General features: G+C 42.3%; 1 protein-coding gene and 4 non-coding genes across 6 annotated transcripts; all 5 read left to right on the forward strand.

Annotated features, from left to right (window-relative positions):
- The first annotated feature begins 4,523 nt into the window (after window positions 1–4,523).
- LOC130693605 (uncharacterized) lies at window positions 4,524–6,258 on the forward strand. Of its 2 annotated transcripts, none has more exons than XM_057516781.2 (4): window positions 4,524–4,630; window positions 4,709–4,975; window positions 5,043–5,204; window positions 5,981–6,258. In XM_057516781.2, exons 2-4 carry the CDS (start codon window positions 4,715–4,717, stop codon window positions 6,080–6,082), a joined length of 525 nt encoding a protein of 174 aa, XP_057372764.1. In that variant the 5' UTR covers window positions 4,524–4,630; window positions 4,709–4,714; the 3' UTR covers window positions 6,083–6,258. The 2 variants fall into 2 exon arrangements, with proteins under 2 accessions (XP_057372764.1, XP_057372773.1); XM_057516790.2 differs by having other exon boundaries at window positions 4,535–4,630; window positions 4,694–4,975.
- Window positions 6,259–12,018: 5,760 nt separating this feature from the next.
- On the forward strand, window positions 12,019–12,124 carry Trnay-gua (transfer RNA tyrosine (anticodon GUA)). Its single transcript has 2 exons — window positions 12,019–12,055; window positions 12,089–12,124. It is a non-coding gene; the product is annotated as a tRNA-Tyr (tRNA).
- Window positions 12,125–12,265: 141 nt separating this feature from the next.
- Trnap-ugg (transfer RNA proline (anticodon UGG)) lies at window positions 12,266–12,337 on the forward strand. Its single transcript has one exon. It is a non-coding gene; the product is annotated as a tRNA-Pro (tRNA).
- A 241-nt stretch (window positions 12,338–12,578) lies between these two features.
- Window positions 12,579–12,661, forward strand: Trnal-aag (transfer RNA leucine (anticodon AAG)). Its single transcript has one exon. It is a non-coding gene; the product is annotated as a tRNA-Leu (tRNA).
- Window positions 12,662–12,726: 65 nt separating this feature from the next.
- Trnar-ucg (transfer RNA arginine (anticodon UCG)) lies at window positions 12,727–12,799 on the forward strand. The gene has a single exon. It is a non-coding gene; the product is annotated as a tRNA-Arg (tRNA).
- The last annotated feature ends 10,234 nt before the right edge of the window (window positions 12,800–23,033 follow it).

Here is a 23,033-nt window from a genome sequence, read left to right on the forward strand (position 1 = left end):
TGTTGGGTGAGTCGTTTTCTTGAGTGTTTTGTGGGTGGAGGATTGGGGAATAAATTATTTCACTTTTGGGCCTTTGGGCTTTTAGGTTTCTTTTAGAAGCGAGTCCAGTAACTATTTTTCCGGCACTTCGAAATACTTTTGTTCAATTATCCATCTACTTTTAAATTTAGCTATTTGGCGGCGTATTGTTGTTCATAAAAATGGTGTCCGAAAAAATCAATAGATGGCGTTGACTGATGCGTCAAAAGTTGGGGGGGAAGAAAAAATGTCTTCCGCGGAGGCTTTGTGTTCGAATTTCACTGTCACCAATGTAAAGCTTGGCCACAAATAGTGGAGAACAAGCTAGACAAAATAAAGATAGTTAGGAATGTTTTTACTTACAGTGGACGCATGACGAGAGCGGCGACTGGCGGTGGAGTGACACAACACAAGTGTAAGTATAACAAAGTTGTTATTGAACACACACACTTGGTACAGAGCACTGTTGCACTCCGACTCACAAAACTGACTGGCTTTACGGATTTTTGGGGGGAACATTTTATAGGTAAGTAGAAGGTCGAATCGGTTAGCACTTCGGGAAGAGTAGAGAATTTTGCCGTGTAAATTTAACACAGAGGTGCGAAAAGGGACATGGCCGGTTCTCGGAGGTTAAAGTCCTCCATGGGAACCAATGTCGGTGTGGGGGGGGAAACGGTGCCGGCGGGTCGTTCCTTACAAAAGCCCGACTCTGACAAGTCAGAGTGGTAGTTGGTAGTTAGTAATTTGGTTAGTAGTAGTTGAACAGTAGTCAAGTAGACATTCATTACGTAGTTGTGCAATAGTTGTTCGATAGTTGATTGAGTTGTAACCTGTTGTTTAGTGCTGTATCTTGTGAAGTGAGTCCAGTAAACGAACCTTAACCCAGAGTTGTTACAATATGTTCATTTGTGGTTTTTCTACTTGCTTTTCCTCAACGTGAAATTGGCCGACCGATTTGAATTTGCAGTTCTAATGGCTGTTCGTCTTCTAGGCTGCTACGTGGTATGATGTAATTAGATGACATCTGCAGTGGGTATTCGCCTTGTTTAAGAACCCAAACGAGTGTTTCTGTTGCCTTCAGTTGCGCCAAAACCCGACGATTTGCTTCATCGTCGGCAAACTGTGATTCTAAAAACGGAAATTTCTGCACAATAACAGGAAAGGTGTATAGTTCACGCTTACCAAAACTGCCTTAGTGAAAATGCATCAAAACGCACGCGATAAATACGGGTTGGTGGCCCATGCCACCGTGTTATATTCGGACCGTAAATTAGATGATGTATGTTGTTGATAGGTTTCGCGTTAACGAATAACCAATTGAATTTTTCAAAAAATAATAAAAAATGCTCCAAAATTTTATTTGCTGACTCGTATGTACTACACTGGGAAAACGATTATTATTTTACTAATGCAATCGGTTGTCACACCATATTTAAACCATATTTACACGGATTCATTCTTCTTTTCATTTATACAATCTCAAATATATTTTTAACCATGTGAAAAAAAACATGCTTTCCTTAAACGGACAAGGGTCTTTGATAATGAGATGCATTCCCATTTATTTTTCCATTCATTCACAAAGTTGCAAAGTAATTCGGTTCGGGTGCGCAGTTCAGTTTTGCGCAACTGTGTATCCCAGCAAGCAAACAGGAAATAGAATATAGTCAAAAGCAATAATTAGATTGCGTTACACAACAAGGCCTGTGATCTAAAACGAGATTAGCAGAAATAACAGCAGGTAAGGCAATTCTGTTTTTGCAATACTTTTGATATTCATGAATTTCATGTGCCACAATCATATAGTAACCATTTCTGGACTTAAGATAGCTAATGATATCCAGTTGAATGTGCAAAGCAGCTCTCTGATTTGAAGTACTGCTTTTGCTTTTGCGTTGTTGCTTAAAGAACTGGAGTTACCATTTTAAGAATTATAAATTTTTCTAAGATATATTTTAATAATGTTGTATTGAAAATTACTTGCTATGCTTGGCATCCTGTGACTGGTCCTGAATAACATTATGCATTTCCTTCAACAAAATTCCACTTATTAAAATTAACTTTTACTAACTAAAATTAATACATTTTAATAATAATGAACATATATAGTTGTGTTGCTGTATTTTTCCATGTGGAATAAATGTAGCAAAAAAAAAACGCCTCATGAATCAGCGAGGCATTATTTTTCCTTTTCGCCGGACATTTTTTTTCTGGCCACCTATGCCTTCGTGGGTAATTTTTTTTTTTTGTTTTGTCTTTTCTCCTATGTGCATTTTTCATGTAGGAAAAGTTTACAGATTTGTATAAGGGTATAAGTAATAAATAAACCGCCCACATAGGCGAAAGACAAAAATGAAAAATACAAAATGCAACACACACAAAAAATAAATAAACAAAAAAAAACGGTCATTTTTTCCCGGTCGCATAGAATGTACTGTGTGTATAAGTAGTAATATAAGTAAAAAATTAATAAACGATAAAATTGTTATTAAATATTCAGCTTAAACACATTTGAACACATCACTTTCATTTGGGAAAATGCATATAGGCGGCTGGGCAAAAATGACCTGCCGAAAAAAAAAGAATAGAAGAAAAAAAAGTATATTCCGTTGCAATAGATTCTACCACGTTTGAACGGCATCAGGTGTGCTTAGCCCTCTGATATCGATTTCATGTATTGGGAGTCTGAAATGCCAAAATAATTATAGGGATATAGTATACCGCTAGATATCACAACTCTATTAAGACCAATGTATTTTTCAAAATGTAGTCGAACATGGCTACGGTGATAAAAGGTGCTTTTTCCAAAGTTTCTGCAAATCGAGCTCGGCTCACCATTGCGTACCTTGTAATAATAATTATTCGAGTATCTGGCCCTCTTGAGCCATCCGCGTCTGGCGTCTGCCAGGACATTCCGAGGATTATGACCTTGTAGTGGCTTACAATTAATATGCAAATAAATTCCAAAGGCGGTAATAACGAGAGGCCATATAATGTTTATTGTGGATGTAGCAGACGATTCAAAGCTATTGACTTCTGCTAGCGGCCGCACGGTTGTCTCAGCACTAGAACCGATTGTCAAAACCAAGAAAATAGGTTAATTTGTAGAAAATCCCCCATTCTCTAACTGTAGTAGAAAGTATTTTATGTATGCGAAAATGGACATAAAAAACCCATTAAACTTGGCAAGTAATTGATGGAAAACAAAGAGTGTCGTTGTATGAATATCGTTTGCCTTCTGAATTTTACCTTAGGTTCTTTCAGACCTGGGACACCTAAAGCAGTTTTTTTGTCTTCATCCCTGCTCCCCCAGACAAGTTGGGAAGGAAATGTCGGTGTGTAAGTTGGCTTGTTAAAACTAATAAACTTTCTCGTTTTCCCGATATTTTATCATGGCGAAGACAACATTTTTAACAATGGAAAGTAATGACCGAACTTTTTAACTGACAAGTTACTGCTATCATATGTTTCCGAGGTTTTCAAAAAAGAAACGATTTTCACCATGATTGTTTTCCGGGGTTCTACAAAATAGCAACACTCCCCCACGCGCAATTTTCTGGTAAGTAGCAAATGTTTGACGTGTTCCATCAGTATCGCCATTGCGTAACCCTTTAACGCGGACTGCTCAGGATGTATTTCCTCGACCAATGTATAATCCAAACGTGCGCGAAGCTCTTCGCGTCTACTGCTAGATCGAATACCATCACCTATTTCTTGATAACCTACTTTACTTTGCAGTACGGAAAGGCCTGCCTCTTGCTGAGTGTCGTTCTTCCATTAATTCTTCAACCAACAGATGGCGTGCCAAAAGGTAAGTCGGAATCATTAAGACTGCCAAATATCTGCAGAAGCTTTTATGTAATGATCCTAAATTAACGATATGCTTTCTAAAAGATGTAACGTTTGGTTGTGACCCCATTTATTTTTGTTCGTTTGGATTCACGCAAAATGAAACCACTACAAGTAGCATCCAAAGTAGAAAGTACGGTAAAAATCTATTGTTTTTCAGTTTCGATAAATTCGTTAAGCTGACCATGTGCAGTCATCGCGTACACTATCTTAATTGGATCGTTCAAGTGTTTCTTTAAGTTGGTGGTAATGTTCAAACAAGCAAACTTACGTATAGTAGTCTTACGCAACTACAGTGGTCAATAGTTTTATGGTTCACTGAAATTTATCGCTATCGTTGTGCAAGTTTTAATAATTTGAGGGCTATTTTAACCTATGGACTGGTTCACGTGATAAGATTTGAACACAAGACTTACATGATTTTAGTGCACATCGGTAGGAATATTTGTTTTGTGACATGTATGGGGAAACTCTCTTATATGATTGACATGGCGGCTAATCTATACTTTTCCATTACTAGAATGCTGCACGTGCGTGCAGAACACCACATTGAAGAAGCATATATCCACGTGATTTTAGGTGTCAACAAAAAAACGACCGGCTGTCATTGGTTCGAAATAGAAGTTAAATTTCCATCTATCTGTACACGTGAATTATATAAATCGTGTGGCACAGTAGGGGATAAATAGCATCGCGCTTCCTGTTCCGTTTCGAGCCAGTTGTCTTATTACTTCAGTTACTCCAAGAGCCGTCACCTACTTCAGTAAGTGCTAACATGATTGATTTATATCATTATTTGAGAAAATAGTGTGGTTTACCTTACGAGACATTTTTATTTTAGAAAACCATGAAACTTTTGTTTGCTTTCGCATGCTTGCTTGCCGTTTCTAGAGCGCAAACGACAAACTATCCATACAGTGCTTATTTAGACACAGATGGGTATTTTCTGCTGAAGTGGGATGTTCGCTCAATTCAGGGGGATATCGAAATGCAGTTTGTGGTAAACGCTACAGGATGGGTGAGCTTGCTCATCGCTTCCGAGGACGGATCCTATGCCGACGTGATTTTTGGTGGCTATAATGAAGCGACAACTTATGGCTACTACGCTGTAACAAAAACTACATTTAAAAAGTTTTCTTTTGCAAGATCACGACGTCTACGATCATATTTTGTAGGACATGCATTGCAATTTACTCGCTGGACCATCTCATACAGTCCCGATAAATGATGAAAGCCCAGATTTGGTTTTCCAGAGCGCAACGTACGATGCGCCCTATACCACATTGACAGTTAAACGGTCCATTTATACGGGAGATAAGGATGACGTTGCGATTCGCGTAAGTCTTATTTGGCTGTCAATTCTAAATTTACAAACAACTAAAACGCAGAAAATTGTATATAAATGTTTGAGCTCCTAATTTTTTCCTGCCGGCAACGTAACGTGACGAGCTGTTACCTCCTGCATACCGCCGTTTGGTAGAAAATCTGTTGCTTTTGTTTCCGTAATTTAAAACGTTGAACCAAAACGAAAGTTTTGTCCTCATTTAATTTAACTTGTTTTTCGTGCATATTTTATTATTAAATTGAATAGCATTATCGAAGCGCTTCATATTCATAAGTTTGCTCTTTATATTTACGTAACCTTTAATGATAAATTATTCGCATTACTCACTATGGACTTAGGCAGTGGGAAATTAAAACTCACACTTCGAAAAGGAAATGACTTTTTAGTTGCCAATTATACTTGCAAGAAGTTATAATGCTTGCAAATAAAAAAAAAAGGTTATTTAACAAAAAATGGGTTTCAGTGAATAGCATAAGACAAAAAGGATTTTATCGCTCCTCGCCATGTATTTAAAAAAGAAACTAGCCTATTTCGATAAAGCCGTTCGACTAACTAAAAAAGTGTGTACAGCAAACACTTAACAGAAGTCAAGTTAAATTTTTCATATCAGTTATGCCACTTATTTAAAGCAACAGAATCGAAACGTTTAAATAGTTTATCAATCGAATAAATTACGGTATACAACAAAATAGCTACAGCCACGCATGTTGACAGATGGAAAAAACTACGATAGACAATTGTTATATAACTAACATTGGATTATTGCAGGCCGGACCTCTCTTACTTGGGTGGTCTTTCAGCGATACGGACACCTCTACCGTTCCCCACACTAACGCCGGATTTGCTTCCCTAGCCCTTATTCCCGCTTAACAGCTTAGTCGACGATTAACTTCAAAACCTTTCCTTACATTATGTTTTCATGATCACCATATTCTTGAAGCAACTTTCCATAGCTTTTGATGGTGATTCGTGTTTTGGCCAATTTTACTTTAAGCGGGATCGAAATTTCAAATGATGAATGAATACAATGTAGTCTACAATTTTAATGCGGTGTTCTCACATTTCTCCTCATACCATACAGTGCTCGCCAGCACAATTGTATCACCTGCGAATTTTGGTGTTAAACCCGTGTGAGATAGGTCTAAAGGTATGCCGCGGGAAGGGACAATGTAAGCGGGCCCGTACATAACGTTAAGCTTACCCAAGCCTTGAGTTAGCTTGGATAGTGACCGCTACAACCCCTCCAAGTTAACGGTTCCAAGCGTAAATTTGTTAGGATTTAAGCTTGGGTATTCAAGCTAACCTAGACCCGCGTGTTTTGTTTGAAAATGTTCATAGTATTCGAAAACAACCTCCTTGCAGGTAGGCACCTTAGGGAAAGCAGTCTCTCTCGCTTAGACGAGATAGAAGGGAGTCGGTATGGTAAGTACGAGATAGTACCGTTGTCTTTCCCCATAGCTTGCAACACTTTTTGCGTTACTTTCGCCATGAAGCAACCACCTTGATGTGCTGTTTTCAAGGAGCACCGGCATGTGGACGATTGCGCCCTTTGACAAATGCTCCCCCCGACTTTCCTGCAGTTGCCCTTTTGACTCTTGCCCCCCAAAATTAATGCCCCCACCTAACGAATGCCCCCTTAACTAATACCCCTTGTAAAAAATAAAAATTGAGTTTATTATAAGAATGAAAATCGAATGAACACCCCCATAATTTTTTTTTTACTTTTTCGTAAAAAAACGTGTCAGTAAAATATAATTGGCAACTATCTTGCGATTGTTTTCGTTGTTATTGTTAAAGACGTCTGCTACTGGCCTTTTGATACTGTCGTCAAATAAAATAAAAATGAAATAATTCGTGTTAGTTGAATTTCGTGGGTTCCCTAGCGGTTTTCACAGTGTTGCTCCAAGTTTTGGTAAAGTTCTTGTTTATTCTTTGGTCGATTTAGAGACGAAGATCGTGTTACTTGTTGTCCTCACTTGTATTCTTTCATTCAGAGTTAAATACAAAAGCGTATGTGACAATTGGTGAAGACGCAGCCGTTACCCGTGAGTAACAACTTTTTGTTGAATCGTAATTCGCTAACCCGTGAGTAGCGACGTTTTTTTACAGTGAAAATTGCCAAGTTGTAGTTCGTTACCCGTGAGTAACGAAGTTTTGTGATAAGTGGCAATAGTTCATTCGTAATTCGTTACCCGTGAGTAACGAAATCTTTTTGTGGATAAGTGGAAATTGCCAAGTCGTAGTTCGTTGCCCGTGAGCAACGGAAATTTTTTGTGGTTAAGTGGCAATTGTTGTGACGTAGCTCGTTATCTGTGAGTGACGAATTTTGTGCGCAGCATTTAGCCGATGCAGAAGAAGAAAAATCCACGGCTATCCAGTTGCCGAAGAGATCCCAGCCGACGATTACATCCACCTCAAGAGCCGTCAAGCGTTCCAGAAGATACTTCGCCTCCCCCAGATCCATCGTTGGAGAGGGAAATTGCCGTTGTTGACGAAGCCAAAAAATTTGAAGATCCCATCTCAAGAAGCCGGATTGAAGAAGAAGCCAATAGTCAAGTTGTTCCAGTCGTTGAGTAACAAATTGAAGTACAGTATCCTGCACAAAAAAAAGAACACCGATTTATTTTCAAAACGCCATCTTTGGGTAAAATATATTAATTGTTTACCTTTTCTAAATAGGGGCTGGGCTGGTTTGGCGCAAAACCCCCATAAGTTGGGTTGGGTAATTTAAGTCTAGACACCTTTTTCTAATGCCCCAGGTGTTACGAAAAATGTCTGGAAAAAGTAGTGTATACCCTTTTTTTGTTTTACCCCATCCCTGATGCCCCAGGCTAAGATGAAAAATATCGAATATACACATTGTAATTCTCCCACTTAGGTCATTATAAACTTCACAGCACTGGGGAAACATTTTCAGCTTATATCGGGATTGAACCACTGCAATCCGTATCAGAATCCGATCCTATGCCACTGCGCTATTACTTTTGCTCATGGTTGTCTATACTTTCGGTTATGTGGAGATGTGGAGATGTGGAGGTTGAATACAAAAAAAGCTGTGCTACGTGCTGCGGATTAACTTAGTAATTATAGGGCGTAAGCAGTGTGTATTGGCTTGCGACGCGGGAAATCGGTGTTCAAGGCTTTATATAGATGATTACTTTTATACATCATGTCGTTCACAAATATGATTTGTAAATGTTGTAACTTAAAAAAAGTAAAAATAATTTTCCCTTCAGCCATGAAATAAATTATATTATATTTATCTATAAAATAGTGTATTAAGATGTTGTAGCTCAGTGGTATAGTGTCGGATTTAGACACGGATAACAGTGATTCAATCCCGACAACTTTTTTCCCGCGTTGTGATTTCGAGTTCGTCCTAAGAGGTGGGTGGAATTTGACAACGTTTTTGGTACGATATTTTTCATCTTAGCTTGGGGGAGGAGGTTTAGGGGTCTAACAAAAAAGGGTACATTTTTCGTAACACCTGGGGCATTAGAAAAAGGTGTCTAGACTTAAATTACCCAACCCAACTTATAGGGGTTTTGCGGCAAAACAGCCCAACCCCTATTTAAAAAAGGTACATAATTAATATATTTTACTCAAAGATGGCGTTTAGAAAATAAATCGGTGTTCTTCTTTTTGTGCAGGATACTGTACCATCTGGACACATCGAGCAGCCGCAGAGACAAGCGATGGGGGCTGTCAAAAAATTTATTAGCGTTCCAATCTTCCGGGTTGGCCCGGACGAAGACGCATGCCAATGGAGGGAGTGCTACGAAACAATCTCTACCCACAATGGATGGGGCGATGCTGGCAAGAGAAACAACTTCAGCATGCACTTGGATGATACCGCACGAAACTGGTTTCTGTGCGCAAGAATTCCGAACGACTGGCAAGACACTGCAATACAACCGGCTGCCGGAGGAGATCAGGCCATCCCCCAACACCTGGTCTACGTTCAATGTTCTTAAAGGAATTTCAGCCGGATAACTACGGCCTCTTCCAGGAGACCAGACTCAGAAGCAGAACACAAGGATTGGATGAACCAACCATTAGGTACTACTACGAAATTCTCAACCTTTGTCGATTGGTCGATCCAAATATGTCAGAAGCTCACCGATTGGAGCACCTGTTTCGGGGTCTTCGACCAGCGCTTCTTAGAAAATTATCCGTTGAAACCAAAAACATGTGAAGAATTTTTATCGCTGGCAAAATCTTATTCTGAAGCATCAGTCATGGCGGAAGCAAGAGGATGGAGGGAGGCGCCAGTTGAACCACAGAAGCCTCAGGAGCAACTACCATACCTTTCCGTAATCTATCCAGATCAACAGGCAGAGTTTATGAAGTCGATGCGTAAATTAATCCAGGACACCTGTGAAAAGTTAATGGCAAAGGAGTGAAGCGAGCAAGAAAAAAGAACATAGAAGCCGAGAGGGTGCACTACCGACGGGAGACCGAATTGTTTCTATTGCAAGAAGGCCGGACACATCGCCCGGTACTGATTTCAAAATCCGGAATCTCCAAATTATAAGGCTCCGTCAAGAGAAGCAACACCAGGGGCAACACCAACAGGAAACATGGCAGTAAATCTGACGACTCGAGCTCCGAATGTACCGGAAGAAAAATACCTCTTAAACTTTGATGGAACCAACTTAATCAGAGAACCTGTCCTTTGCGGGCAAGTGAGTACCACAGCAGTGATTGATACGGATGCAGCAATTACAGTCATCTCGCCAGAGCTACTGAAGAAAACACAGTTCGTGCAACAGCCGTGGGATGGCTCAGGGATTATTCTCGCAAACAGTTCACGGGTAATGCCCCAGGGAGCAGCAGAAATTTTGGTGACCCACAAGAATAGATCTGTAAAAGGAAAAGCGATAATCATGGTTATGTCAGGAATGGAACTTCTAATGGGAAATGATTTTCTCAAGCAAATCGGATCTATACAAATTAACTATCAGACGGAGAACCTCTTCTCACCATGGACGATCTACCGCTCGCTGCAATTTCCCTTCCACCCGTAGAAATAGCGGAAGATAACGTCTTAGCGACCAGCGACCGCCAGGAAATTCCAGCCTACTCGATCAAATCGGTTCCAGCGAAGGTATCCAACAATGTGGAGAGTGCCTTTATCCTGAAACCCTTGGAATCCCTCTTGGCCGCTACGAGTCTATCTACGGGTCACGCCCTCGTCCAGATGGACCTAGAAAAAATTCCTGTAGCCAATCTATCGTCGAAGCCGGTATGGCTGAAGAAAAGCGTAACGCTGGGAACATATTTCAAACGCTAGAAAAATTTCGAGAGTCGGAAATTCCAGAGGAACCCGGCAGAGCCACAGAAGCAACCATTTTTTCCAGTATGGATGTTCAATCCGGATACCACCGGTGTTGCAAACTAAGCAAATCTGCAGCGTGTAGCGAAATAACGAAAACGAAAACGGATGGCGAACTGGTCACAAAAAATTGTACTAAACTTAAGACAAAAAAACGAGACAGCGCGAGCAAAAAATGGCGTCACGAAAGGTAGCACGGTCGAAAAACGTCTGAGCCTCCTTACACGTCATTAATCATAGCGTCTATCAAAAAAACAAATGAAACAAGAATTGCGACACAATAGGCCGCTAATTAAAGTAAAGGAAGGGTAAATGGTTGGCGCGCGAAGCCCGATCCGGGTTGCCATGGCAACTCGGTAACAACCGGTTTCCAGTCGCCAGCGAGGATAGATCCAAAACAGTATTCGTAACTGCGGATGGGCTATATCAGTTCCGTGCCATCCCTTTTGGATTAACGAATCCTCCTGGCACATTTCAGCGGGCAATTGGATATTATTTTGGCCGGACTACAATGGACAGCGTGTTTGGTCTACCTGGATGACGTCATCGTCTGCTCAGAAACGTTTGAACAACACTTGGAGCGACTCCGTTTAGTTCTGGATTGCCTTGGAAAAGTTGGATTAAAACTAAAGTGGTCAAAGTGTTCGTTTGCTGAGAATACCTTAAAAGTGTTAGGGCACGTTGTCACCACGGAAGGGGTGGGTCCACACCCCGAAAACTTGGAAGCGGTCAGGAACTTTCCATCACCATCGGTAGGTCACTCAGCAGCAAACAAAGTCAAACGAGTGCAAAGCTTCCTGGGATTATGTTCTTATCGGCGTCACATCCAGCATTTCGCGGCCATCGCACGTCCACTCACTTCGTTAACTAAGAAAGTAACTCCTTTCATTTGGGGAATGGATCAGGCTAAAAGTTTTAACGATCTGAAAGAGGGACGTACGTCAGCTTCGGTCCTTGGCCATCCAAACTACGATCTCCCAATGGAAATTATACCAGACGCATGCGGTTACGTTGAAGAAGAAGAAGAAGAAGAAGAAAGTAAGTACAGAGTAAGCTCTTGTCGATCCGCGCCAGAAAATATTAAACGAGAAGATGGCAAGATATAGGACGTAGAAATCAAACTGCTTCAGTTAACGTGTTCACGACAACGGATGGCCTAAGATGAACCAATCATGAAGCCAGGACAGACGTATTGCAAGAAATAGTCAGCTAGCAGAGCAAGTGCTTGAAAGTGGCTAATTTAGAGCATAAAATTTTCTGTACAAACACTTATGCCTACTGGCACCAGTCATGCCGTAATCGCGATTAAAAAATTCAAGCGTTTGAAATGTCGACGACAAATGTCAGGTAATAACCACGAATGATTTAATTTAAAGAAAGATTTTTCGATCTCAACCATTTTTCGGTTACTTAACCATGCCTATTCATAAAAACGTCGTTGCTTGATGTTCCCGTCGAACTATGTTCCCATCCTTCGATAGCTCAGTTGGTAGAGCGGTGGACTGTAGAAACAAGACAAGCATTATGATTAACAGTTAGTTATCCATAGGTCGCTGGTTTAAGTCCGGCTCGAAGGAAGTGCATTGTCAAATGAAGTATCTAATCACTATTAAAATTCAATGTGGATAAGGATAAATAAAATCGGCCAGTAAAGAAATTACGTTACAAGTTAGAAAGCAGTCAAATGCGTAAGTCACAAACAGACCGTAACATCATGTGGCTCATTGGTCTAGTGGTATGATTCCTGCTTTGGGTGTAGGAGGCCCCGGGTTCAAATCCCGGATGAGCCCCACAAGTATTCATATAATGCAAACAGTTATAACTCTATCTGTATATGTAAATTTATTTGCATCCACATTATATCGATTACGGATGTTGAACGCTCTTTCATGCAAGTTGTATAGATAAGAGCATATGGTAAGCGAATGCTACAAAAATACTAAGAACGCCAGTTGCAGCAGCACAATTTACGTAGTGTAATGAAACTTGTTATTTCCGTCTCCGTCAACATCTGCCTGCTAAGTGGAATAAGGTAACGTGGCCGAGCGGTCTAAGGCGATGGTTTAAGGCACCAGTTTTTCTCGGAGGCATGGGTTCGAATCCCATCGTTGCCATTATACATTGTGATCCCTGGGATGATCATTTTTAAATCGACCAATAATACATCGTTATCACTAGAGGTCGTGTGGCCTAATGGATAAGGCGTCGGACTTCGGATCCGAAGATTGCAGGTTCGAGTCCTGCTACGATCAATGAAGTTGGAAGGCCAATTTTAGAATTTCTCCGATACATCTCTATGAAACCAGAAGATCATATAAACCCTGAAATAGTTCCAAAACCTCCCCTGCCTTCGCTTCAAGGTGTGTCCTCTGGCCCAAGGACATAACAAGGCATGAGTGAAACAAGTACTGTTACGAATGTTGCGGCGTCGGACCCAGACCGTGAGAAGCAGTGGATGATTGGGCGAATAGCGGGGAAGATGAAGATGAAATAATCCGATGGATATACGGGAAAAGTATATTTACTGCACAATTGGGGTACAACACAATTCACTTGGGGTTACGCGAAGGGAATTGTCCTTCTTAGGACCGCTTGGTAGACGGCGAGGTAACTAACTGCCTTACATGATTTACAGCAGACGACCCGTCGCCGACGCCGTCAAAAAAACAATTAACAAATAACACCCCTAGCAAAAAGAAGAAAGTGAAAAAAAAGAAAACAAACAACGATTTATCAGAACAAAAGAAAAGCAACATCAAATGACATCATCACCCCCCCCCAAAAAAAAGGAAAAAGAGAAAAAAAAACACCGTAACAAAACCAATAACCCCCCCCCCCAAAAAAAAAAAAACACGATAGAGAAAGAAGAGCGTGTACGTGTTATGTGTGATAGGGGACGTTAAAACGCCTATACGAGGATTTCTTCCGTTGCGCGGGCAGATCTTCGACTAGGTAGGTTGTTTGTGATAGCTTCCGCACTACCTGGAATGGCCCCACAAATTTAGGAAGAAATTTTTTTGTGGAATTCTTCTTTCTAGGCTTCCGTCGAACTAGAACATGGTCACCATGGAGAAGCTCGGGTTCCGGCTTCCCAACTCGATCTGTTCTTTCCTGGCTTTTCCGCCGTTTTTCCACAATGCGCAAACGAGCTGACGACCTAAATTCCGAAACGCGTGACAAAAAAGTGGCATGTGGTTCTTGTTCGTTCTTTGGCCAAGGAAAGAGATTTTCTATGGCCAGGAGTGGTGGACAACCGTTCACTAATTCAAACGGCGTTACCTCGGTTGTGGCTTGGCGGGCAGTATTAATAGCGTATGTTGCGGCTGCTAAATGTAAGTCCCAGTCCGTATGTTCGGCGTTGACGAAGGCGCATAATGCAAGGGTTAATGTACGATTAACTCGTTCCACTAATCCATTGGTCTCCGGATGCTCTGCAGTGACCAAAATGTGTTTAATATGCCAGCGCGTTACCCATTCGGCAAACATATGAGACGTAAAGGCTGATCCCTGGTCGCTAATAATACGTTGTGGTGTACCGTGGCGAAAGATAATGTTCGTCTCGAGGAACGACGTAACAAATTTTGTCGACGTGTCAGGAACAGCAGCCACCCCGACCCACTTCGACAAATAGTCTATGGAGACAATTATATGACGATCGCCAGAAGCAGTAACCTTAAACGGGCCCAAGTGATCAATTCCGATAAGCTGGACCGGAGAAGACGGTGGTTCGATGGGCTGGAGTGGGCCAACCACCTGGCCAATTGCGTGTTTGTGTGTTTGGCCAAAAGAACAAGATTGTACAAAAATGTTTACGCTCCTACCCAGCCGTGGCTACCAAAACCGACTTTTAATTTTAAAAAGAGTTCTCTCCACACCCTGATGTCCCGATGGACGAGAATCGTGACATGCTTCTAAGTTTTTTCTACGAAGGACAGAGGGAATAACGAGTAGCAACTTCCTACGTGTTTTTTTTTATACAGAATTTTACTATGGATGACAAAATCTTGGGAAATTTTACAGGGAGAAAGGGTGTCTAATGCTACGAATATTTCCCGTAGCTGGTCGTCTTGTTGTTGCAAGAGGGCGAGCTCTTTTGAGGCATAACCCACTTCGGGTTCCTTTAGAGTGATTACTAGACAATCATCTGGCCGGGAATCCATGCCATCGGCAGGGTTCCTGGACAGTGTGTCCGCAACAATATTATCCGTACCTTTCACGTGCTCTATCGTGAAGGTAAACTCCTGTAAATCAAGCACCCACCTCGCAAACTTTCCCTTTAAGTCCCTTTTCCCAATCATCCACTTGACGGCTGAACTGTCCGTCTTAACAAAAAAATGTCTCCCATAAACATATGTGCGCAATTTCTTGAGTGCCCACACCACCGCCAAACATTCCAGCTCATTGGCGTGGAATCTTGTTTCGGTGTTCGACAGCCTTCTGCTGATGAAAGTCACAGGTCGATGTCCTTCACCAGCATCTTGCGTCAACACTGCTCCAAGACCAGTTTGACTTGCGTCGGTCTGAATGGTAACTTCCAGAGCGTCATCGAAATGAGCCAGAACAGGAGCAGTCGTAAGACGCTCTACAATACTGATCTTTGCGCCTTCGTGACGTTCCGTCCACCGCCAAACAGCATTCTTTTTGAGGAGAGCGTGCAAAGGGTGAGCCAATGACGCAAAATCAGGGACAAAACGCCGATAGTACGACGCAAGTCCAAGAAAACCTCGTAGTGATTTTAAATTTGTAACAGGCATGGAAGTCAAAGCGCGCACTTTCTCGCCTTCCGGGTGAATGCCTTCCGCATCGATTACGTGTCCTAGGTGGGACACCTTGGTGGCGCCGAAAACGCATTTGTCAATGTTCAGAGTCAAATTTGCTCGCTCTAGAGCAGTTAACACCAACTCTAGGCGTGCCAAATGCTTGTCAAAATATCGACCAAGAACCAAGATGTCGTCTAAATAAACTAGACACATATGCCACTTCAACCCAGCCAAAACCCTATCCATTAAACGTTGGAACGTCGCCGGAGCATTGCTCAACCCGAACGGCAGACGTGTGAACTGATAAAGACCGTCTGGAGTGACAAACGCTGTCTACTCCCGGTCTTCCAACGCTACAGGTACCTGCCAATATCCACTGGCCAAATCCAAGCAAGAAAAAAAAATGCGCCCCGGCTAGCCTGTCCAAAACATCGTCGATGCGAGGTAACGGATACACATCACGTTTCGTTACCGCATTTAAACGTCTAAAATCAATACAAAAACGATAGTCCCCAGATTTTGCTTTCCGAACTAAAACGACGGGCGAACTCCACGGGCTAAAAGATTCTTCGACAACACCGTCTTCTAACATCTCTTCAATCTTTCCCGCAATAATCTGACGTTCGAACGCTGATACCCTATATGGCGCAGACTTCACCGGACAAGCATCCCCCGTGTCAATATGATGCTCAACTTTAGTGGTTTGCCCAATTTCTCTTTGACGTCGGGAAGCATTCTGGTCGACGTTCAAGCATACCCAGAAGTTTCTCTACTTGATCAGAGTCTAGTCCCTCCCCAATATTAACTTGAGTGGTGAATTTGGCTTCATCATGTGCTGGAAGAACGGTGGCACAAATCTCAGAATCCCTGTCTGTCAAAGTAGACAGCATGGCGTCGTCGTTCACTTTAACGGCACAAAAGAAATGCCGTCGCCTCAGTTTCAACTCCACAGGGGAATAATTCACAAGGGGTATCTCTGTCAGTCCTCTATTTACCGTCACTACACTGGCTGGTATCACCCACTCCTTCCCCGGCCTTGAACAACAATTAAACTTGACGAAAGCCGTACCAGAGACATCTGACGACAATCTTCCCTTCACAAAGACTAGCGAGTTGGGCGGAACTACCTGATGTCCATCTGCCTTAACTGGCATTCATCCACGTCGTTTCGAAGGCGATTCCTCCGCGAAAGACTCTTCATTCGAAATCTTCTTCATTAATCCCCTCTTCCTCCAAAAATGTTTCCTCTCTGCTGCTTTCCTCGATAATTATGTGCACCTCTTCCGCCCATCGCACTCTCTTTTTCTCCTTCTTCAAAACTTCCTCTACCCCCTTGCCTTCGCCGTCTTCGATTTCCCTGTTTCCTTTATTTAAATTTCCCTCAATTAACCCTATTTCCTCCCCCCTTACACCTTTCCCCGTTACGTTACTCTCCCCCCTTAGTAGATCTAACTCCCTACTTTCCTGCGCCACTACACCCTTATTTTCCTCCTCAACTAACCCTTCCCCGACTAATTCAATTCTCCCTTCCCTTACTACAATGCTGGTTTTACTTTACACTATCCAGTCAACACCCAAGATTAACGCAAATGGAGCGGTCCTTAGTACGGTGACGGGACTTGAGTTTGACAAAGTTGTGCTTCCACCTAACGTTCAACGGTAGTGCTCCCTCTACTCGCACTAGCTTGTTGTCGACACCTCTCAGTTTAGTTTTCGTAGCCTTCCGATGAGGGTCCATAAATTTCCGCACGAAGCTTAGCCGTACCGCACTAACGCTAGCCCCCGAGTTCGACGAGTGCCGTAAATTCCCCAACGTTTTCTACCCAGACCTTGATAAGAAGCAGGGCTGGACGACTTTCAGACAAAAAAACCTTTTAAGGGCGCCATTGTCCTCGACGAGGTACCCCGTCGTTTTTTGCCGGACAGTCCCTAGCGATATGGCCGTGTCGATTGCGCGAATAGCACAATCTTTGCGCGGGCCCTCTTGGTGCAAAGCCTCCACCACTCATCCGCGGAGCACTAGGTCCGGGATTAACAGTGAGTCGTGACAGCGACGATGAAATTTGGTTGACCAAGCGGTCTCCCAGACTTTGAAAGAGTGTGGTCAAATCCTGTGTTGCTGGCGCAGCGACAGTTGACTGAGGGGCTCTTAAAACAGGGGGCGTTGGTTGTAAAAGCGGCGCATTTGTAGACGCTGGCACGCTGGGCACTGGAAACGTTAACCCAAGTTGCTCTAAGTCTCTGAGTCGCGTCAAGAAGGCCATAAAGTCTACCGGTAAAGGAGAAGTTAAGGCTGCGACGTGAATGGGGTTCGCGAGACCTCTCAGCAACATCTTGATGACGTCAGCCTCCGGTAACGGGACGGGACAACGAAGACACAATCGTGGCTTGTTCAACGCGTATTCAAGGCAAGATTCCCCTGGTTTTTGTACCCTAGACTCCACGAGTGAACTCCACTCCAAAAACGAAAGCGAGCAAAGTTTGTCACTAGTGCGGCTGACCAAATAGCCCAGGTAGCGTGATGGTGTCCCGTTTGCGCGTGCCATTGGGAGGCAGTGCCCTCGAGACGTGTCACAGCAACCAAAAGTCGATTCTACTCTGTCCAACCCTCTAACCCACCAACGCGTTCCACATGATCAATAAACCCTTGCGCATCTTCGCCAACTGCACCCGAGAAGCGTGGTATAGAACTGACAGCAATCGTCGACGGACGGACTGTCTGGGCAGCTGGCAAAGCGGCAGCAAGTGCTTGGATAGCTTCGTTGTTCTGTTGTTGTTGCACGTTAATAATTTCGACGAGTTGGGCAACCTGATTTTGCCTCGCCGCACCGTCAGCCGCTGCTACTTCAGCAAACCTATTCAATGCCACGATTAGCTCGTTATTGTCTGCCATGCCTGTTGATGGAGATGCTTCTTCCGCCAGTACAAACTCCAACTTCGTACAGCTCGTTTTCGTCGCAGGTGAACGCGGCACCGGACGAACAATAAGTGCTCTTGCTGTTGTTTGACGAGCTTTTCCCCTCTGATTCCGCAGGTAGTACAGTACGGCTCCACTTATCGGACCACCCTGTGCAGTGGTCCGATAAGCGGATGGTCCGAAAAGCGGCTCGACTGCGGTCAGCGCCATCTCGTCGCGCTCATTCATAATAATGCCTAATGCTCTGCTCGTATCGACTGGTTCTCTGTACTTACTTATCTAGATAAGCTTTATAATAATTGAATTAACTTACAGAAACGAATAATAGTATATAACCTAAGCTTATACGCTGTGCCGCAAACTTTTTGGTAACGAGTAAATTACAGATCAATTAAAAATACATTTGAAATGTACGCTACGTTTACTCGTATAGAAAGAGAAAAAGAAATCTACATTTGAAACCTTTACTTTAAACACACATGAAACGTAAGCGAAGTTAAGCAGAATAACGTAAAATTGTTTAAAGAAAAATTAAGCTTATCAATGCTGACAAATAATAAATTTGTGTTTAACATACGCATCTACTTAAGACAAATTTTCTTTAGTTTTTGAAACGAAGTCATATAATATAGTATCGGATATTATTGCATCTACCGCAACGCATCCATATTTTAAGCAGCTTCTTTTTCAATGAAGGGACATCTTTATATGGAACGCTCTTTGCGCGCCCCGGTTCTAAAAAAATGCTTAATTACATCCACCCTAGTGGCGCTCGCTCCCCTACTCAGTGTGCGAGTCTGACCTCGGTCCGATAACCGGTTTGGTCCTATAAGTGGGAGGTCCTATAAGTGGAGCCGCACTGTACTGTGGTTCGAAGCCAAAAAAGGGATCTGGGACGTCGGGATTCAAATCCGACATGCAGAACCAACCATACGAAAATTCGAAAATACCAAAACAAAAAAAGAAAAAAAAAAGAAAAACAAGCGCGAAAGGCCAAGAAAACAAAAAGAAGGCCCAAAAAAATGAGAAAAAAACCAACAAAAGAGCAGAGAAAAAACAAATAAGTACGTACCTACTAAGACACCTCGACCAAGATCAGAAGGTCGACAAAACAAAGCAAAAGCCAAAAAAAAAAATAATAAGTTGTTCAACGCAACCAAAATGGCGGGCCAAAAAAAAACACAACACCATAAAAAAAGTACCAAAAAAATATATCCTCTGTGGGTGAGAGGGAAAAAAAGAAATCACAAAAAAACACAAAACGCCGTCAAAACCAAAAAAGGAAAAGTGAGAAGCCGAGCGAGGTCTCACAGCGTAATTCGCACACAAAAATCTTTTTCTTGTTCCCGCGAAAAAAAGTGGAAAAAAATCCACTTCCACACCGCAAATCCGATCGCTAAGGGAAAAAAAAGAAGAAAAAACAAAATATCACACGTGACAACAAAAAAAAAACATGAGGCGTGCCAAAAAGAGAAAAAAAAAGACGGAACGTGCAACACAAAGCGGGGCGTGCAAAAGGCACGCCGCAAAAAAGATACAATTTCTAACTACACACAGTAGAAACAAGAATCATGCGCTGGAATTGTTTATTTAATAGCCCGTGGCTATAGGTAACAAGGGTTGAAATACTTACCTGTACCGTTCCTCCACCCTTTAACAAAGACGTCGCGGCGGGATCCACTCCCCTTCGGCGCAGGTAAGAACAATCCACAATGGCGGCGGCCAGGTACGCGAAAATTTTCCTTCTCGCGTGGGCGGAACGCGGGTCCGTTGCAGGCAACTTTTTTTTCTTTTTTTTTAAGTTGTTCGATGGCCTGGCGGAGATGAATATTCTCGATCTTCAATACTCCTGAATCCCTCTTCTGACACCAATTGTTACGGATGTTGCGGCGTCGGACCCAGACCGTGAGAAACAGTGGATGATGGGGCGAATAGCGGGGAAGATAAAGATGAAATAATCCGATGAATATACGGGAAAAGTATATTTACTGCACAATTGGGGTACAACACAATTCGCTTAGGGGTTACGCGAAGGGAAGCCAGCAATATGCGGAGCTCCTTCTTAGGACCACTTGGTAGACGGCGAGGTAACTAACTGCCTTACATGATTGACAGCAGACGACCCGTCGCATACCTTTCGGTCTGCCATCTAACAAGGGGAGGTGGAGTCGGAACACTAGATGGGGGTACATCATAGGATAGGGTTGCTCGTAACAGTACTTTGGCGAGCGAGGCTTTTGTAAACTTTTACCTTTCCATGTTTCGTTTGCCCCTGACGACCGTGATTTCTAGACGCAACGACGAAGTACTTTTAATCCTGCTGAAACAACCAGAGGTAAATCTTTAGCTTTTTCTGTGATCTCCGTTGACTATAGTATTCTTACGTAAACAGCTTGAACATTATTTGCAAACCTACCAGTTACAAAAGAGTTATGGTGGGCCCATCCGGGAATTGAACCCGGGACCAATTACACCCGAAGCAAGTATCATACTACTAGACCCATTAGCCTATCATATGACAAATCTAACACTGAACCCGTGAAAAAATCGTCTTTACCACTTGTCATCGATTCTGAATAGGATTTTAAAGAGCGATACAAACAATAAATAGGTTCCACTGAGAATCGAACTCAGATTGTCAGAGTCAATGTCTGAAGTGCCAACCATTACACCATGCAACCACTTTAAAAACTATGTCTAGACAGGTGCAATTAGTATTAATTAATGCAGTTGGTAGAGCGGTGGACTGTAGAAACGAGACAAGCATTATGATTAAGAGTTAGTTATCCATAGGTCGCTGGTTTAAGTCCGGCTCGAAGGAAGTGCATTGTCAAATGAAGTATCTAATCACTATTAAAATTCAATGTGGATAAGGATAAATAAAATCGGCCAGTAAAGAAATTACCTTACAAGTTAGAAAGCAGTCAAATGCGTAAGTCACAAACAGAACGTAACATCATGTGGCTCATTGGTCTAGTGGTATGATTCCAGCTTTGGGTGTAGGAGGCCCCAGGTTCAAATCCCGGATAAGCCCCAGAATTATTCATACAGTGCAAACAGTTATATTTTATCTGTAGATATAAAGTCATTTGCATCCATATAATATCGATTACGGATAGTGAACCCTCTTTCATGCATGTTGTAAGATAAGAGCAAATGGTAAACGAATGCTACAAAAATACTAAGAACTTGGGAGTCATATGATAATGCTGTACAAAATTATTAATTGCCAATTTTGCAGCACAATTTACATAGTGTAATAAACTTGTTATTTCCGTTTCCCTCAACATCTGCCTGCTAAGTGGAATAAGGTAGCGTGGCCGATCGGTCTTAGGCGCTGGTTTACGGCAGCAGTCTCTTCGGAGGCATGGGTTCGAATCCCATCGCTGCCATTTAATACATTGTGATCCCTGGGATGATCATTTTTATATCTACCAATAATACATCGTTATTGCATCGGTCGTGTGGCCTAATGGATAAGGCGTCGGACTTCGGATCCGAAGGTTGCAGGTTCTCCTACACCCAAATCTACCAGTTACAAAAGACTTATGGTGGGAATACACAAGAAGCTTCACCTTTGTCACCATAGTGCCATCAATGCCTAATGGCAGCCTCAACTTGTTCGTTGTTCAACATGTAAAGAGAACTTCTGCTTGAACTGTGATTTTCAACATAACAAATCCAGGCCGTTTCATAATCGCCAGTACTTAGAAGCGGATGCGTCTCTTCTTCTAAAACCTATACAGTTTCTAGATACTGCTAACACAATTATTGAAAAACGTAAGCCAATAATTTTTGATTTTTTAAAATACATTTTCAAAGTTTATCTCATTTTTAGGGGTTCATGTGCCGTTGTTCTGACCGGAGGATTGTTCCAACTATATATATATTCGGACACGGAAGCCTAAAGTGCCAGGCAGAAAAAAAATTTATCGCCATTGTCACTCGTGATGGTATCTGATATTGGCACACTTTTGTTTTATTAAATTAATTTAGCTTCATGTAGATCGCTTTGATCTCTCTGAGACTTCCTTTCAATGTACAAAATACTTTCACACAACCGAAGCTAGTGTTGAGCATTAACTTCAATCTGGATTTTGGCCAGATTGTCGTTAACTTATTTTTATTCGGCAGATGTGCTAGAATATTGGATCCATCTTAAGCATCGGCTACCGGGATCTTCCGAACGGAATTATCTAAAAATTTTGGAGGAATTATTGAGAGCAAGAGGCAGTGTAAGTTACAAACTAAAACTGGTATTTGTTAAAGAAATAACATGTGTTTGTATATTTAAAGTTCGATGTTATTAGCCGTGTGCATTTTGCTCGAGCTTCACGAGAGTACGAGTACATGAAGCACAGAATTGGGAAAGAAGTTCTGTTTCTTTCCCTAATGGTTTGTAAGGCGTGTGGCATCAAAGCCGAGGCATGAGGACAGTGCTACCCTCCGTCACAAGTACCAAGAGGTTTCGACAGACGTACCCCAAAAAACGACAAACCTACCCCGACATACGTAACCGTGCAGAAAATGGAAAAACATCTCCCGTCAAAGCTAGCCCGACATATGTACCCAATAACAAATTTGAAAACTCTCCCGTCACATCTACCCCATTATAAATATACTACAATTACAGCCGTCGTATGTACCCTTTTGTTTTATTAAGGCAGACAGACCTACCCCTTCGTTTAGTTAAGCCCGACAAACCTACTCTTTCGTGTTTAAAAATCTGACTTACCTACCCCTACGTTCAATTTAGCCTGACAAACCTACCCATTAGTTACAGACTTTTTTATTTATGTATTAGACTTG

Source organism: Daphnia carinata, chromosome 1, assembly GCF_022539665.2.
Source record: "Daphnia carinata strain CSIRO-1 chromosome 1, CSIRO_AGI_Dcar_HiC_V3, whole genome shotgun sequence".
Taxonomy (NCBI): domain Eukaryota; kingdom Metazoa; phylum Arthropoda; class Branchiopoda; order Diplostraca; family Daphniidae; genus Daphnia; species Daphnia carinata.

Coding starts and splice junctions, on each gene's coding strand:
- LOC130693605 (XM_057516781.2), top strand. CDS start 4,715: ATGAAACTTTTGTTTGCTTTCGCATGCTTGCTTGCCGTTTCTAGAGCG. Junction 4,976..5,042: donor CAACTTATGGCTACTACGCT/GTAACAAAAACT, acceptor CATATTTTGTAG/GACATGCATTGCAATTTACT. Junction 5,205..5,980: donor AGGATGACGTTGCGATTCGC/GTAAGTCTTATT, acceptor GGATTATTGCAG/GCCGGACCTCTCTTACTTGG.